The sequence below is a fragment of the Microcebus murinus genome, chromosome 21 (assembly GCF_040939455.1).
Source record: "Microcebus murinus isolate Inina chromosome 21, M.murinus_Inina_mat1.0, whole genome shotgun sequence".
NCBI lineage: Eukaryota > Metazoa > Chordata > Mammalia > Primates > Cheirogaleidae > Microcebus > Microcebus murinus.
Genome location: NC_134124.1, coordinates 33,816,293 through 33,835,042, shown reverse-complemented (window position 1 = coordinate 33,835,042; position 18,750 = coordinate 33,816,293). Strand labels below are relative to the sequence as shown.

Here is an 18,750-nt window from a genome sequence, read left to right as displayed (position 1 = left end):
CTTCTAAAAATTTTCCTCATACACTTACATATATATAAAATGACATATATTACAAGGTTTATCTGTATAGAAATTCTTTTAAAAGGAAAAGACTGTAAACAACTCAAATGACTATCAACAGTAGGTAGAATGGTTAAATAAATTATGATACATTCAAAAAATAAAATATTATGTATCTATAAAAAATAAGAGTTCTCTATATAATGATTTGAAAATAGTTATAAAAAACATTGTTAAATGAAAACAGCAAGGAGAAGAGCAGTGAGTGTGGTATGCCACATTCTGTGTAAATAAGAGGGGATAAGAATTTACGTATTGTTTGTATATACATAAAGAAACTTTGGAAAGATATGCAAAACTAGTAAGAATGACTACTTGCTAAGATGAAGAAGACAGAGAATGAAGCATAAACATTTTAAGTTTTTTAAATTTTTGAACAATGTAAATATATTATCTTTTCAAAAAACCTAGGTGAATTAATCAAAATCAAGTTTGATATGAAAATAACTAAGGAAACAGACACACCAAAGTGATATGAAAAGACAGGTCACAAACTCTAAGATGATATTTACAATTCAAAAAGCTAAAGGACTGGTGTCCAAATATATAAAGGCTCCTACAAATTAGTAAAAGAAAGACAATCCAACGGTAAAGGAGAAATGAACAAAAGAGATGAATATATATTTCACTGATGATGACACAACTAACAGTCAATAAACATGAAACAATGCTAAACTTAATAATTCAGGGAGTAAAAAGTAAAATACCCATGCAGTATATAATCCCAACTAGATTTGGCAAAAACTTAAGTCTAACCATATAAGCTGTTAGCAAGAAGCTAAATCCAAGTCAGCAAGATATAGCCTGTGAGACAGCCTCCTGTTTTTGTAAATAAAGTTTTACTGAAATACAGTCATGAATATGGTCTATGGCTGCTTCCTAGTTACAAAGGTAGTTGCACTAGAGACATTTATTAAATACTATCTGGCACTTTAAGAAAAAGTTTGCTAATTCCTTATAGAGATTGATGGGAATGCTTGAACATTGTTGGTAGGATGTAAAGGAGTACCGTCACTTTGTAAAATAGTTTGACATTATCTACTAAAGCTAAATATATAATGGATATACACAACAATCTTTACAGCAGAACTAATTTTTATTAGCAAAAAATAGAGAAAATAACAAATACCCATTGACAAGAGAATCCATAAACAAACTGAAGTCTATTCAAACAACATAGCAGTGCCTGGTAGTAAAAATGAAGGAACTATGGCTATATGTATCAATATAAGCTCTCATAAATGCAATACTGAGAAATAATAAAGTTATAGAAAATAAAAACAGTATGATTCCACATATAAAGTTCAGAAATATGCAGAAACATGTATTATTTTCAGAATACACAGCTATGCATAGTAACACTATGAAGAAAAGGAATCAATTGGTAAACACAAAATTCAAGATTGTTAAGTATTTTCTACTGGTAGGAAGGAGGATAGATTTATAAAGAGAATCAAAAAGTGCAGCAAAGATATTGGCACTGATGTACTCCTTAAGCTAGATGATGGTGTTTGTTACTGCTCTATTCTCTATGACTCAATATATACAAATATTCTTTTCTATGTATCTGATATTTAATAATTTTCAAAACTCTGCTAAAAGAAGTCAATAATGAAGAGACTAAATGCTACAAAACTGTTAGTTCTCCCCATTTAATTTATAAATAAGATCCTAATAAAAGAAAGAACATTAAAAGTAGAGAAAATTAACTGACCTACGCCATCTAGCCCCTCATCAGTATTGTGTGACTTAAAGCAAGATGGATAATAAATAAAAGATAGTTTTGAAAAATATTATGTAAACATAAAAAATCTTTTAAAGAATTCTTTAAGAATTAAGATGAGAAGCCACTGGAAATAAACTTGACTATAATCCCTTACCAAACTCATTTTCCAAAATAAGATAAAAGAAAAAAGTATGAAAAAAAATTATGAAACTATAATTAAAATCCCTATTAGAAATATATAAATCCAATTCCATTCTCATTATACATATCATTTAAAAAAATCTGCAAAATGTATTTATTTATTTTTATTCCCTATGCTCCTGAGTTTAAAGCATATACAAAAATAAATACTTTCCCCTCCAATAAAGAATGGAAGATAAAATAAAGAGGAAATTGAGAAATTAAAAAATAATAAAGCTATAATGAAGGCTAATACATAAAAGCAAAGCCATGATGAGCTCTTACACACTTTTTTTACTGGCTAAGGAAACATAATTAGTTAAGAGATAGTTATGTTAAGAAACTATCTACTCAAGGATTATTAGCAGCTTTTCTTGATACTGATTCCAGAAAGAAGCATTTCCTATGAGTCTTATAAAGGGGACCTAAAAATCAACCATTAAGCCACTAAAATATCCATAAGGTTAATAAAAATTAATGGTTTATTAGGGTACCAGGAATTGGGGGAAATATATAAAAATAATTTGCAATAAAATTATTAAATAAAGTGATTAGAGATGTCACTTAATATTCAACATAATACTTAACATACCTTAATACTTTACTAACCTTCCTGAATTGCCATGTCCACAGTTATTCCAGAAGCTGAATGCAAAAGTTTCTGGTAATTCTGTGCATTTTGGTCAAATAGCTGTACAAGAAGAGTACATGTCTTTTCATATTCACATCTGCTGACGGTGCACAACTGCTCCAGCTGCTGAAACACAGTAGCAGTATCATCCAGGGGATCATCTAAATGATCTCTGCAAACAAATAAGAACAAGTTTGCAGATAACATTAGAATGTGATGTACTTTTATTCACCACATATAAACTTTACGTTAAATAAAAATTCTATAATGGATAAAGAAATAAAAGAGAAATGGGTTAGATGATACAAAATAAAACTGTCTATATTTGAAGATATGATTAATATATAGAAAATACCAAATAAACCACAAAAAAGGTACCAGAACTACTACATGAGTTTACTAAGGTCACAGCATACAAGGTCAATCTACAAAAATCAACTATTCATATATACTGACAGTGAATAATTGCAAATTTAAATTTTAAAAAACAGTATCTTACAAAGGCACCAGAAAACATAAAATACTAATTAAATCTAACTAAACATATGCAAGATCTAAAGGCTAAAAACTACAAAACACTGATGAACAAAATCACAGAAGAGCTAAATAAGTTAAATGATAGACATGCTCATTGATTGAGAGATTTGATATTGTTGAGATGTCTATTCTTCTCCCAAATTAACCTATAGATTCAATTCAATCCCAGTCAAAATCCCAGCAGGATTTCTTTGTAGGAACTGAGAAACTGATGCAAAAATTCACATGGAAAAGCAAAGAATGTAGAGTTGCAAAACATTTTGAAAAGGGAAAAGCAAGTTGGAGAACTCACTCTATCTCGTTTCAAAGCTTCTTAAAAAGCTACAGTAATCAAAACAGGTTACTGGCAGAAGGATAGACACATAGAAAATGAGAACACAGTCCAGAAATAGAACCACATGTATGAGGTCAATTAATTTTTGACAACAGTGTAAAGGCAATTCACTGGAAAAAGATAGTCTTTTCCACAAATGGTGCTGGAATAATTGGTCATCCATATGCAAAAAAAAAAAAAAAGATTTGATCTCTTCTTCAAATAGTATACAAAAATTGGCTTGAAATAGATCACAGACCTAAATGTAAACCCTAAAACTAGAAAACTTCTAGAAGAGAAAATAAAATTGTTTTGACCTTGGATTAAATATTCCTTAGGTACAATACCAAAAACATGATAAATAAAAGAAAATGAAGAATAAATTAGACTTCATCAAAATTGAAAACTTCTGCTCTTCTAAAGGCTCTGTTAAGGAAGTGAAAAGGCAAATGACAGAGAAAATATATTCACAACAAATGTATGATAAAAAGACTTGTGAACAGAATATACACAATGTTCAAATCTCAATATAACAACCGAATAAAAAAATGAGCAAGATTTAACAGACACTTGGCAGAAGAATCCATACAGATGGTAAATAAGTACATGAAAAGATGGTCAATATTAACAGTCATTAAGGGAAAACCACAATGAGGTACCACTATACATCTATTAAAATGACTAAAATTGTTTAAAACTGACAATATCAAGTGCTGGTGAGAATGCAGAACAATTGACTCTTTCATACATTGCCAGTGGGAATGCAAAACGGTTATAGGCACTTTGGAAAACAGTTTGGCAGCTTCTTATAAAGCAAAACACATACTTACCACGCAACCCAAGAATCTCAAACCTAGGTATTTACCATAGAGAAACAAAAACTTATGTTCATGCATAAATCTGTGCAGGAATGTTTACGGTGGTTTTATTCATAATTGAAAAAACCAGAAACAACCCAAAAGTCCAGCAACAAGTGAATGGGTAAGCAAACTGTAATATTTCCACCAAATGGACTACTCAGTAATAAAAAGGAAAGAACTACTGACACAATATGGAGGAATCTCAAATGCATTATGCTAGATGCATTATGCTACGCAGCATATGATTTCATTTATACAACATTCTGGAAAAAGCAAAAATTACAGGGAAACAAAAATAGATCAGTAATTGCCAGGGATGAGGGGAGGAGAGGAATGACTACAAAAGGACCCAACAGAACTTTCTGGGGTTGATGGTAGCTATACAATGTACAGACTTATCATATCTCATCAAAATCGTACACTAAAAAGGGTGAATTTCAAATTTATACATCAATCTTAAAAAATTTCAAGAAACAAAAGATGAAAATACAACAGAAACATTTTATTTTTCAATACCTCACAACTATGGCAACAGATTCCAACCGAGAAGTGATAAAGGCCTTCGTGATTTCTGGTGCGTAAGTGTCTAATAGGTGGGGCTCAGTTGATTTCACAAAAGGAACTGATGCTACCATCCTTTGCCACAGAGTTAATAAATAATGAACACTGTTGGGAGCAAATTCCCAATGCTGCAAAGAAATAAAGCAAAAGTTATTTAAAATGACATTATATCTTCCTAGAATAAGAATTATATAGCAAAATTACTAAACATACATTTTAAAATTAACTTTTATTCTGATTATATAACTAATAAACATTTCATATGGCAAATTTGATAAATGCAAAAAAGTATAAAGAAATCAACATCTGTCATTACTCCACCACTAGGAGATGATCATGATTAAAATGTTATGGTATTTTCTAATTGTTCCATGAATATTTTTCAGAGTTGATATCATGTAGAAAATACAAGTTTTATATCCTCTCCCCCAAACCTATAAAAAGTATTTTTTCATAATACAATCTGTAAAAATATTCTTTTATTTCTTCACACAGATTTTACTATAGCTTCTCAAGCTACTCTTCAATTATAGATACCTCAATTTTTATTATTATAAATGTTACAATGAACTTTTTCACCTAAACCTTTACAGTGACTATTTTCAGAAAAGTACTCAAATTAACAGACATTTAAAAATACCTCCAACCCTTACCAAGAAATTGTTTTAAAACTGTCTACAGTTTAATATCAACGATGTATTTTTCCTTACCTGTAGGCTAGTAATGGTAAAATTAGCAATCAATCTGATAACTTCAGGATACTCCTTCACCATAACTAATTCTCCCAGCTGATAATTTGTCTTTAAACGAGCCAAAAATCGACAAAATTCATGATAATTACCTGGATCAGACAAACCCTAAATTATAAGACAACAAGAAAGGCTTTTAAAAGTACTTAAAAACAAACCAACCTATTGATAATAAAATTCCTAACCATTTTATTAAGTTTTCCAGTTTTTATTGGTACTGACAGTACAGTACTCTGTGTCAACTAGGTAGTTAACAATGTAAGAAAACAAGTGATTTCTGCTAGACTTAATGTCATCAATGATAATAATAATGATTCCAAAGTCAAAGCTTTGGAAAAAGCTTTGCACCACAATGACTACATTTTGTTTGGGAATCTATCATATTACACACAAAAAAATGTGTATGTGTGTGTGTGTGTGTGTGTGTGTGTGTAATGTGGCTTAAACACAAGTCAACAAAGAACTTGAAAAATTTTTAAGATGAAAATAAGAATGGGAACTTGAAACACTGGAAAAGAGCAATACCAATTTGACTTAAATAGTATATGTGTATGCACACGGATAACAGAAATTTCTTTTAATTCAGCAAACACTTATTGAGTACCTACAGGCATTGTCCCCTCAAACAATGCCCTGTCTCTAAAGAGTCATTCAAATTACTGCAATGTAGGGAACAAAGTCTAACAAAATACCTATGAAAGACAGAGGTAAATTTAGGGGAAGGAGAGATTAAAAGAAAGAACAAGTATCCCTAGTTGTCTGTGAGCTCCTCAAAGACAGGGCACATGTGTTATTATCTCCATAGTTTGAGTGAACAGTATGCACTATAGCTGACATGAAACAATTTTAAAAGTATCTATTTAACACAAAGTTTCTAAGAAATTTCATTCATAGGAATTCCATAAAAGAATACAAATAGTGTCTAATTATTAAAGATAAATTACAAAAAGACATTTTGTAACCATAGGTTTTTTCATACATGTTTATGATTCTAAAATAACATAATATTCATACTAACTTTTATAGCCATAAAATATCAACATGAGGATGTTGGAAAATCATTTAAGAGAATTATCAGGCTTTAGTATACTGGTTGATGATGGTAAGTTATACAACTCAAAATTTAAAAGCATATTGGTAAAATCCTATTCATCAGTAAAACAGGTAAATTTCACAGCTATACTAACAAAATGATAAAACAAATGCATTACCCATGAAATGTTCCTAAGAATAACCTGCAAAAACAAGTGGTTTTTGTAGAACAAGCACTTTATTTTTGTACAAAGATATGTCCCCCCAAAAGTTACTAATAATCAAGAGACTTAGATAAACCTCCTTGAATCATCATTTAACCTTTTAAAATCTATACTTTAATTACAGATTTTTTAAAGAGACAGAGTCTTGCTCTGTCACCCAGGCTACAGTTCAGTGGCACAATCATAGCTCACTACAATTTCAAACTCCTCAACTCAAGCTATCTTCCTGCCTCAGCCTTCCAAGTAGCTAGGACTGTCCAGCTAATTTGTAAAATTTTTTGTAAAAAAATTTATGTTTCCTGGGCTTGTCTTGAACTCCTGGCCTCAAGTGATCCTCCAACCTCAGTCTCTCAACATGCTAAGATTAGAGAGGTGAGCCACTGCACCCAGCTTAATTACAAACATTTTGAAAACAAAAACAAAATAAAAAGTGAAACAAAGTATTTTATCTAGGCACCCAAAATCACTCATTAATAATGACTTTGCAATTCTCTGAAATGGATATTGCACTAAAGCTCTGAAGTTAATGTACAGTAGAGTTTAAAATCTACAGACTCTTACTTGCCTACAAGAGGGCAAGAAGACATTATTTCATAATTTAAAGCCACTTATTCCAATATTAACATTCACATTTATATTAAGTCTTCTAGTTCAGAAGGTAGATATAACACTAAACTAATCACTTCAGTAGTTTAAGAAGTGCATGCAAAGAAATGTAGTACGATGGTAAAAGACAGAAGCGTAAGACAGATAACCTCTATTTATATTAGTCTAAAAGATAAAAAATAAGAGTAAAATACAGAAATCTGAAATGGAAACACATAATTTTAAAAACTGCTCATTTCTCACTACAAATGAAATCTAAGGAAGATTAATATGAATCTAAATATTTTCTTTCATAATCATAATAAATTCATGATGAGTTTATTATGTGCCTTTGAGCAGAGAAACTGTATTTCTATATGCTAAGTATTAATTAAATTACTTCATAAATACCTGAGGGTTTTCAAGTATTCTTTTTACTCCCTTAATTAAATTACCAAGGTACTTGGCACGTTCAGGACTGCTAAATAAGGACCTTCTTGTAGAAGCAAATTGAACTAAACATGAAAGCGCCTAAAACAACAACAAAAAATTCATTTCAATTTTAAAAGTAATTATGGCCACATGTGAAAAACTACCAGTCTTTACATTTAAAATGTATTTAATTTTAATGATAAAAAAGCACTACAGAACATAAAAATAATGAAAGCCAAACATCATCAACCACTACCATCACCCATAATCCTTCTACCCCACCATTAAAATTCCTATTTATGTGTATTCTCTGCTAATATTTTTCCATATATGAAATCTGCTGGAGCAATGCCTAGATGTGCATTAGTTCAAAAGGTTCACAATTGCTTATGATGCCCAGCCCTGTTTGAGAACCAATGAACCAGGTGGTCTACCAAAAAGAAAATAATGGTTTTGTGGTATCACTGGGAGAATACTGCACATTATGCACTGTGGTATCCTGCAAGAGGAAAAAAAAAATCCTGTAACCTAATCCAGCATGTCTCAAACTTATTTGGTCATGGAATGTTTTATACTGTCCATCAGTATGTTAAGGATCAGTTTGGAAAATGCTGCTGGGAAAGTTAGTACTTTATAAAAATTCCTAAAGAGTACCCGTGGCCTAATTACCTTCCTAAAATTTTCGGAAAATTTCACTACTTGGGTTCTTAATTCTATTGCTGGTACTCACTGAGGTCTGTCTGATCATTAAGTGAAAGGCCTCAGTTGGCAACTTTCAGGCCAAACTGGCCCACATACATCTGCTGGTCCCCATATTTGCTTGTGTACTTTTTAGATTAAAATTAGCTGTCAATATTTAAATATTTCAATTAGAAGATTTCACACAAAATGTCTGGTTCTCTTGGCAAAGGTGAGAATAGGAACAAAAAACCAGATGCTCTTTTTAGATGTGCTCTAGTTTGCCACAGCCTCTACTGTTAAAAATGAAAGAAAAAAAAATCCAAAATACCCCCAAACCTCCTTAGGCAACTCAGATGTGCAGATTTGGGAACCACTAATGTATTAAAAACACCTAGGGTTTGGGAGCCAAAAAGATCTGGTTTTGAATCTCAGCACCAATATTTTCTTTGTTGTACTAGGGGAAGTCACTTAGCCAATCTGCATCTGTTTTCTGTTTTTCTGGGTCTATATAGTGAAGACAGTAATATTTACCTGGCAGGGCCACTTTGAGGACTGAGATAAGCGTCATATAATAAATTGGACAGGCTCAAGAAACGTTAGTTACTATCTCCCAAAGCAGTTGTTTTCTACTTTATTTTTTAAATACCGTGCCTTTTTTGTCTCATCCCAAAACATAATTATGTGAAACTGTGATTTGTAAACAATTAAAAGCAAAACTGTTCTGGTTTAGAGAGAAGGCTATGGCACCACCTGGAAACATGAATGCCCTGTGAAACACAGTTTAAAAACCACCACATTGAACCCTAGATCAAGAGCAGACATGTTTTTCAAAAAAAAGGATATATTTGTGAATCTGTTCCTCTCTTATAGAGGATAATATTTCAACAAATATACTACTGACATGTACTTTAAATCTGAAGCATCTTTTTTTTCTTCTGTGAAATAGCAGTATTAGAACTTTCCAACTTTATTTCTATAATCTTAGATATTATACTTACAATTTTTTAACCGTGCCAGACCTGTTTTAGACTCAACAAAGATGAAGCCCATAGTCTCAAAGTTCTATATAATCATAGTTATATAATAATTTTTTGAGCATGCAATAGAATTTGTACTGATTCAAAAAAATAAATGAACAATTGGAGTGATGAGCACAAAATTAAGTAAGTAGATCTCCTTTCATTTCTTATTCAGAGAGATCTGATATGGGCTGCCTGTCACACTTAAGACAAAGAGCCAGGCAGGACTGAGGAAAAGTCAGAATGGAGTAAGAGAAAGGAAAGTCCAGGTGGGGTGGTCAACTGCTGGGCTTAGGCCCTATGTGAACTGAGTAGGAAGATGTATTTAGAGGCTGATAGGTTGTCCTGGCTCTGGGTAAGAGCTAAATCAACAGTATTGTTTCTGGGCTCACCTGTGAAACAGAATATGCTGATAACAAAATAAATAAAAATCTAACAAATAGCTTAAGTAATATACATCCCAGAAAATGTAAGAACTTACTGTGGGAGGTAAACACAATCAAATATATAAATAGAATTTCTGAAGTAAATATATAGCATCCCTTGCTTTAATTAGTTAAAGATCACAGGTACTTTTTAATGAGGTAATGAATTACTTTTACTTACTAACTGAGATAGTAGTGGTGGAAGTGAATGATACAAATCGAAGAAAAGATCCAATGTTTCTGGTTCCAGGAAAACTGAAAAAAAAATTATTTTCTAACACCATTACTTTCAATTCAGTGATTTTAACAAAGTAAGACATCTTGGAAAAACAATTATTTTCCACACTATTACTTTCAATTCAGTGATCTTAACAAAGTAAGACGTTATCATATTAACTGAAAACTCCAAGACCTCTGCATGTGGCCACTCTTTCCAGTTAGGCCTATTTTCAGTTCCTAGCTATTTCCCTTTGAAAGATGAAATACAATAATACAGAGATAGAAATTAGCTATCTAAGCTGTTCTTCATTTCTTATGTAGCATCCTATAGTTCTAACTTTTTCACTGGTATTAAAGTAATATAAATACAAACACTGCTAAAAAATTCAAATGGTATCAAAAAGTAAACAGTACTAAAAAGCTATACCCTGCCCCATTCCAACTGCTTTTCAATTCTTTTAGCTATATTTTCATACATGTTCCAAATAATATATACTACTATTTATTCATTTGATTGTTTTACTTTGGATATCAACTGTATCCTATTATAGTATGTGAGGCTTTATCTGTCTAACCACTCATCCCACATCTCTACCACCCTCACCACTCTCTCCACAATCCATCCTCTCAAAATTCCATCCACTATTATCACAATTTGTGATTAAATCAATTCTATGTGTTTACCTTTATTATGACTGCATAAATAATATTAACAGCAGAGCCAAGACGTATACTGTGATTATATCTTCTAATACTATACTTCTAATACTATACTTCTATACTTCCAATACTCCCTGGACTTAATCATAGCATCTTTTCTGTGCTTAGATGTACACACATCTGTCACTAATTTTTTTCAAATACTCTGACAGATTTTTCACGACATTTTCCACAGGACCCATAGCATCAAATAACCTATCATCATCATTCTCTCACCTCTACCACCCAGAGCCTTCAATTTGAACTAGTTGTTCCCTAACTTTGTTATACAACTCTTTTTATGTCTGTTCACTGTTATTTTGTGTTACCCTTTTCCCAAATTCCATATCTTCCACTTTCTTGGCTTGAACATCAAGTAGCTTCCAAAAAGCCAAGTACATAAATTTTGGGAGATTTGAATGTCAAAAAATGTCTTTATTCTATCTTACACATGACAATTTCAGTCTAATTTGAAAATAATTTTCCCTTAAAGTCTGAAGATTTTACTTCAGTGTTTTCTACCTTCTAGTACTACTGTTGAGAAGTCTAATACCATTCTTGATCCTAATCCTTTGTAGGTGCACTTATTTTTTTCTTGCTGAGGGTAGATTTTATATCTTTTTTCTTTAACCCCACTCTTCTTAACTCTCATGATTATAAAGCTTAGTGTATATCTTTTTTCATTCATTATGATGGGTATTTGGTCTTTCAATCCAGAAATGTATGCCCTCCAGTGCTGAAAACTTTTTTGGGTATTATTCATTTGCAACTTTTGTTCTGTTTTCTCTGTCCTCTCTTACTACAACTCCTAATAGTCAGATTCCAGACCTCCTAGTTTCACCTTCTAATTTCCTTATTTTTTTCCTCTCCTATTAAACATTTCCTTGCTTTTTTGTTCTACTTTCTAGGAGATTTCATTAACTTTATCTTCCTACTTTTCTACTGAATGTTTTATTTTGTCAACTGTCTTTTAAATTTGGAACATTCTCTGAACTTTCCTTTTGAAAACAATATCCTGTTCTTATTTCAAGAATGATTACCTTTTCTTCTCTCTGGAGATACTAATTATATCATTCTGAAGTCTACTTCTCTTCATCTTGTCTCTGTGTCTATTAACTCCTCCTCCTTTTTTTTAATTAAACATTTTGAGATAATTGTGGATTCATATGCAGTTGCAAGAAATAATACAGAGAGACCCCGTATTTCCTTTACCCAGTTTCCCGCAATGGTAATTTCTTACAAAACTAGTACAGTATCACAACTAGGAAACTCACATAGATACAAGCCACAAATCTTATTCAAATTTCCCAGTTTTACATATACTCATATGTGTGCATGTTATATGTGTTTCAATTTTTTATTACGTGTTGGTTCATGTACCTATCACCACAGTCAAGATACAGAACACTTAGTCCTTTTTTGTTGTTTCCATCTCTGATTTCCATATTAGACATTTTCACAAAATTTATGGTGCTCCTCTACTCTACCCGATATCCCTGAATCTGAAGCCTCTCTAGTTTAACATCTTGAGAAAAAAATATCTGGTTTTAGGACGCGAGGGGATAGTGTAGATATGGAAGAGAGGAGAAAAGGCAGTCACCTAGCTGCACAAGTGGTAGAGAAGATCCTGGGAAGTTTAACTGCTCAAAATACAGACTTTTCACCAAGCCCTTTCAGGCCCATTTCCCACTTCTGACTTCAGGGATACCCTAGTACCATCATTTTTCTGGGATGTGAAGGAACAAATCAGCTTGCTTTTTCTTGGTATCACTCTCTGGAAGAAAAGCTGCAACTCTTTTTTGCTAAGACACTTACTCTTCTAATTCATTCTCTTTATAACTCTGAAAAATATGTTGACATTTCTTGCCAACTAATGAATTTTCTCCCACTCTGAAAGTTTATCTGAAAGTTTCAAATCAGAGCTCTCATTTTTCCCTTGTAAACCTGCTTTCCACTAGAGCTGTCTTTTTTTTCTCTCCAAAATCAAAACAAGGATGTTAGTATAATATGAATTGGGGAAAATATTTCAATACTGAGTATCAATAGCTACTCTGGGTTACAAATCCTTTTGAGCTCCTTTTTGACTGGCTAACAAAGAAAGAGAGATAACTATATATATGACAACTATATCACTTAATTCTGTGCCGTTTATATTGACCATCTCTCATACTAAACATTTTTCTTACTTGTTCTCCAAGTTGTTGGAATCTGCACTGTACAAAGATCATCTGCAGATTCATCTGCTGAACTGCCAATGAAGTCAAAGTTAAGGCAGTTAAGGACCAATTTTAAGACTTGCATTACCAGATTTTGTTGATATTGATCTTGAAGATTTAAAGGTTTGGCCAACACCTGAAAAAAGTTCAAAATCAAATAAAACACTATAAAATACATCAATAAATTTTCACTTTATGAATGAAAATAATTCCTCAATACAAAATGAAAATCAGTAAAAAAGAGTTTACAGAGTTATATTGTTCCATATATTATAAAAAGTGGCAAAATCACTCTCCACAAATTTCTACAACAGACTATTTTCAAATTTAATTTTGTAAAATGGGAATAAAAACTTTTATACTTAATTGCATATTGTAGGTCACCTTCTAAAGTTATGAGATAAAGTTCAGACAAATACATGATACAACTATATAAATGGATAGGATTCATTCGTTCAAAAGCTGTTTGCAACAAGTAGAAAATATAATTTTCTTCAGGAAAAACTGGGTTAACTTCGTGCAAAATAGAACCACAAAAAAGATCATACTTTTTAGAGATACATGATAAAACATTTGAAGAGGAAATGATATGAAGCTTGAGATTCTGCTTTAAGAATAATACAAAAAGCATAAAGTGGGTAGGCAGGGATAGAGAAAACAAGATTGGCTGTGAGTTGTTAACTGGTCGATAGGTTCAAAGGGGTCCATAATAGTATTTTACCTACTTTTGTTTATGTTGAAATTTTTGACATTAAAAGAAAATTTTTAAATTACAGAGGGTCTTTTGGTCTGATCTCATGTGGCAGTTATCATTTTACTATACCACAGAAATAAGTGGAAACTAGTGCTTATTAGAACATACTTTCAGAAATGGTATACTACACCAATTAACAAGCTTATGCTGCATAATGGAGTCCCTATTTACACAAGAAAACACAGTATAATTATTAATCATGCTATCACTAATGTTCAATAAAGCACTAAGTAGCAAACGGGGAAATACTACATCCCAAATAAATTATTAAACTCAACTATCTTGGCTAAACTATAAATAAATTCTGATAGTTGATAAATCAGGAAAACTTACTGTCATTTCATTTTTTTCATCTATATCTCATCAAAATATTGGCAGATAAAGAAACTACATAATTAGCTTCTGTAATAAAGAATCTACAGTAGAAAAACAATAAAACTACTACCTAAAGACAAGTTACTAAATTCCTTTTAAATTTTACATTATCACATACCCATTGAGTAAAAGTAAATTTTTTGGAACTTCCACAGATTTGTAATAATTTACTGTATAGGTGGTCCCCAGGTTACAGACAAGACACATTCCTGAGAACATCTTTAGCTTGGATACATATGTAACTCAGATCCCTGATAAACAGCGCATTTATGGCAATAATAATAATAATAATATAATGGCTCATTATGTGACAATAATAATACAATGTAATACTGTAATAATAATACCCCTGTACTGCAATAATAAGTTACAGAAACTATTGTGTTCTTTCTTTTAATTCAAACAAACAGAACATAAAAACAAAAAGCTGAGCTAGGAGAAATTTCAAAACAGAACATTAAACGTTAATGCTCACCTAATGTTGCATCAACTCTAGGCTAATAGGAATGTTACACTTATTTTAAACTAACCAAACCAATAATAACCTTTCCATTTCAGTAATTAATCCATTACACTGCTTAGTAATAACTGATGCTTTCATTGGGGCACTGCCTTTCACATGTTCCATTATTCTCACTTTACCATCTATAATTGTTCCAAGAGTCAAGTGACTAAAGTCTTTTGCTTTCCCAATGAATAATGGTGTCTGGCCTTTCTTTGAACACATAATTATTTCTACTTTCATTTCGTTTGTAATCACCTTTCTCTTCACTGCAGTTTCACCTGAACTTGCACTGGACTTTCACTTTGAAGTCACAGTCACAAGGGTAAACACAGATTCACAAAATCAAATAAAAAAGTTAAGATGAAAGTGATGCTGTGCGTTAGGGACCATATAAGCAATGAGACTAGCTGCTAGCATAAAGATGCTGTGCCAATGAACCACTTACACCATATGGGTTTGTTTACATGTGTGGAAGAAACTAGTTCCCGAATTATTAATTTAATTATAAAGTATTCTTATGAGGAGCCTTGGGAGCCCATTGGTATCTACAGACGCCATAAGTCAGGTCATCATATATAACCCAGGTACTGCCTGTACTTAAATTAAGTCTGTCCACAATAATTCTTCAAAAGGCAGAATGAGGGGGAAAATCAACTTGGAATTCTTTTAAAACTCTTGAAACTTCCAAATACTCTAAACTAGGAAATTGAGTTGTTAAATAACTTACCTCTTTTAAAAGAGAGCATGCTAGCACTAAAATATCTTTGAGAGAAGTGTCACGAAATGAGGTAGCTATTTTTCTGTGTTTTGCTGAAGGTCTAGAATAATCAACCTAAAAGATCAAGATGAAATTAGTTTAACCAGACCTACCAAAAGGCAAAGCAAAAATTTACTAAGTAATAAAAAGAATGGAAGTAATAATTAAAGAATCATTAAGTACAGAGCTAAAGAGCTTTTAAAAATCTAGCAGGATAAGTGACTTGCCTAAGGTTGTGCAAAGAGTAAATGGCAGAGCGAGGGTTAGAATCCAAGTTTCTGGGTTGTTTCAGTTTAGTGCTCATCTTACAAACCATATTGATTCTAAAATAGTTAATCACACTTTCAAAGGCAGTATAAGCAACAGAGATTATAAACTAATAAATAGATACCAAGACTATCAATTCCTGAACTATGCACCATGCTTCACAATATGCAACAAACAACTTCCCTGTTCCTCAGATTCTACCCATAAAATGAGAAATCTCTAAGATAATCTTCAAATTCTTTGTGTGAATCAGCAAACTGTTTAGTTACAAAAGAATTCTTCTACAAGAAAGTGATAGTTCTATATATACCACATGTCATTGGTTCATATATCCTTGATATTCTAAAAGAAACCAAGGTAGAAATTATAAATAATCATAAATCTGATTTATTATATAGGCAATAGTACATTCCCTCTGAATGTTTTATTAGCTAATGACAAATAATTTTTAAGAATAATTAGCTAAGACTAGTTCATGAGTATCTAACCTAAAATATGTTTGGAACTATACTATTAATACCATTAATATTTTCATTTATCAATAGGAAATAAGCAAACAAAGCTGAAGCCTGATACCCAAACAATCATTAACACTATGGTCTACACTTACCATAGTATTACTATTTATTCCTACTGCTGTTTGGAAGAAGAAAATAAGTCATTTTTCTTGCTAATGTTTGTAGATTTAAAAAAAAATCAGTGGGCTCAAAATGATATGACACTTCCTAAGCTCCAATACACAATTTAGAACAGGCATCCTCAAACTACGGCCCGTGGGCCACATGCGGGTGTTTTTGCCCGTTTGTTTTTTTACTTCAAAATAAGATATGTGCAGTGTGCATAGGAATGTGTTCATAGTTTTTTTTAAACTATAGTCCGGCCCTCCAATGGTCTGAGGGACAGTGAACTGGCACCCTGTTTAAAAAGTTTGAGGACCCCTGATTTAGACTATACCTAAATGTCACATTTACTTATAAAACATGAAACACATGTACAAACTGATTACAGAAAGTAGTTACCAGAATCTATATCCAATATGTAAGATTTGAATGAACATTATCAGTGTTACTCCCTTAATTTAAATTTCAAAGTCTGTCTTTCCTATATTTTCCTCAATAAATAAAAAAATTTTCTCCTCAATACAAATTAATAAGAGCATGTAGCATTACGAGAGCAATTTATAGAGTACTCTTCACATTATTTCACTTAGTCCTCAAAACTAATCTGTGAGATATATATTATCCTTTTTAAAAAACACATGAGAAAATTAGAGTTTACAGGCGCTCTATCTTAGACTATCTGTTCATTACCACCATACCCATAACATAGAAAGAAGGAACTTAGGTTTATTGAGTCCCTTCTACATACTAAGCACTGCTAACAGTTTTCTAATCTTAATAAGATCCATGTAAGCAGATGTCATTCTCATTTTATAGATTATGATATACAAGTTTTAAAGAAGTTAAGAAGCTTATTCAAAGTAGTTGGTGATAGAGCTAAAATACAAATCCGTGTGTTATTCCAGAATTATCTTTAAGGCCTGCATGCTTATTTTATTCAAGTTACTCATTTAAATATCCAATGTTTTGAGAAAAGGGATTACACATCCCCTTTCTATTGTATATCTATGTCTCTACCATGTAGACAGAGGGTATTTTGCTTCTTAATGACTATATATTGAACATACTCCAGAAACAGTAGATTTGGCTTCTACAAGAAGCAGGATAATTTATATAAACCTATTAACTTTTAGGAAAACTCAGATTTAGATCTTTTTCTTAGACGATACATCCTGTTACAGTGACACTAAGTGAATTTACTCAACTCATATCTGACAACTATAATATTTAATTTTCCTCATGCGATATAGATCCCCCTACTGTTTGGTTCAGAAATGCTTAATAAATGCTAGTTGAAACTGGAAATGCCATAAAATTAGGCTGGGTAATAAAATGTCTACACAGAAGCCATACATTTTTCACCACATAAAGCCAAAATCATACTTCAGAACTTAGAGTTTTCTTAAAAAGTACTTGAGTCTATGAAAGATAAGCCTGTGCCAGAAGATAAGAAAGTATTCAAAGAATCGTGAGGAAATGTTAAATAGACACAAAAGCCTGCCTGAAAAGACTCTTACTGGCCAAATCTCAGAAAATTTGAGCATCAAAATAAATAATGTCAGTAATGAATTATAACCTATTAAATTAAAAAACACAGAGAACCAGGAACCCATACTAATATAAAAAAACAAATCAGGCCGGGCACAAGTGGCTCATGCCTGTAATCCTAGCACCCTGGGATGCCAAGGCAGGAGAATCACTTGAGCCCAGGAGTATGAGGATGCAGTGAGCCAGGAAGATGCCACTGTACTCTAACCAGGGATGGCAGAGCAAGACACTGTCTCAAAAAAAAAAAAAAAATCATTAAGTTGAAAGTGATAAGGAACAAGGTATTTCTGGAGTCTTAAAGTACCTTTCCACAAAATATTAATTACAAAGGGAAAAAGAATAAGTCTACAATGGGGGTAGAGACCATCTTAATTAAGAGATCAAAGTGAACATCATCAGTATTGTGACAAATCATGTGCTTTCTGACAGGAGGCAAAGAGACGGCCACAGTATTATTTCTGATATATTCCTGACAAATATGCATAATCTGTATCTAATAATGAGGAAATCACAAATTGTGGGATATTTTACAAAACAACTGGCCTGTAATTTTAACAAGTGTCAAAGTCATAAAAGTGAATAAAAGACTGAGGAACTTTTCCAGGTTGAAGGAGACTAATAAAAATAAGAGGACTAAATGTCATGCACAATTCTAAACTGGCTCTTTTGCCATAAAGGACGTTCTGGAGACAAGTGGTGAAATTAGAACGGGCTATGAGGATTAGAGAATAGTAACATGTCAGTGTGAATTTTCTGATTTTAATGGTTGTACTGT

At 32.0% G+C, this 18,750-nt stretch overlaps 1 protein-coding gene across 4 annotated transcripts in view; it reads right to left on the bottom strand.

The window, feature by feature from the left end:
- The window catches only part of RANBP17 (RAN binding protein 17), a 361,100-nt gene that overhangs the window by 320,190 nt on the left and 22,160 nt on the right, over positions 1-18,750 (bottom strand). For 3 of the 4 annotated variants that reach the window (XM_012756963.3, XM_012756961.3, XM_075996286.1), the window contains exons 6-12: positions 15,511-15,615; positions 13,120-13,285; positions 10,197-10,270; positions 7,870-7,989; positions 5,579-5,725; positions 4,824-4,996; positions 2,576-2,769 (exon numbers count right to left, since the gene is read on the bottom strand). In XM_012756963.3, the coding sequence (XP_012612417.2) occupies positions 2,576-2,769; positions 4,824-4,996; positions 5,579-5,725; positions 7,870-7,989; positions 10,197-10,270; positions 13,120-13,285; positions 15,511-15,615 (979 nt within the window). The remainder of the gene's footprint in view (positions 1-2,575; positions 2,770-4,823; positions 4,997-5,578; positions 5,726-7,869; positions 7,990-10,196; positions 10,271-13,119; positions 13,286-15,510; positions 15,616-18,750) is intronic. The other variant, XM_075996284.1, reaches the window with a different exon arrangement.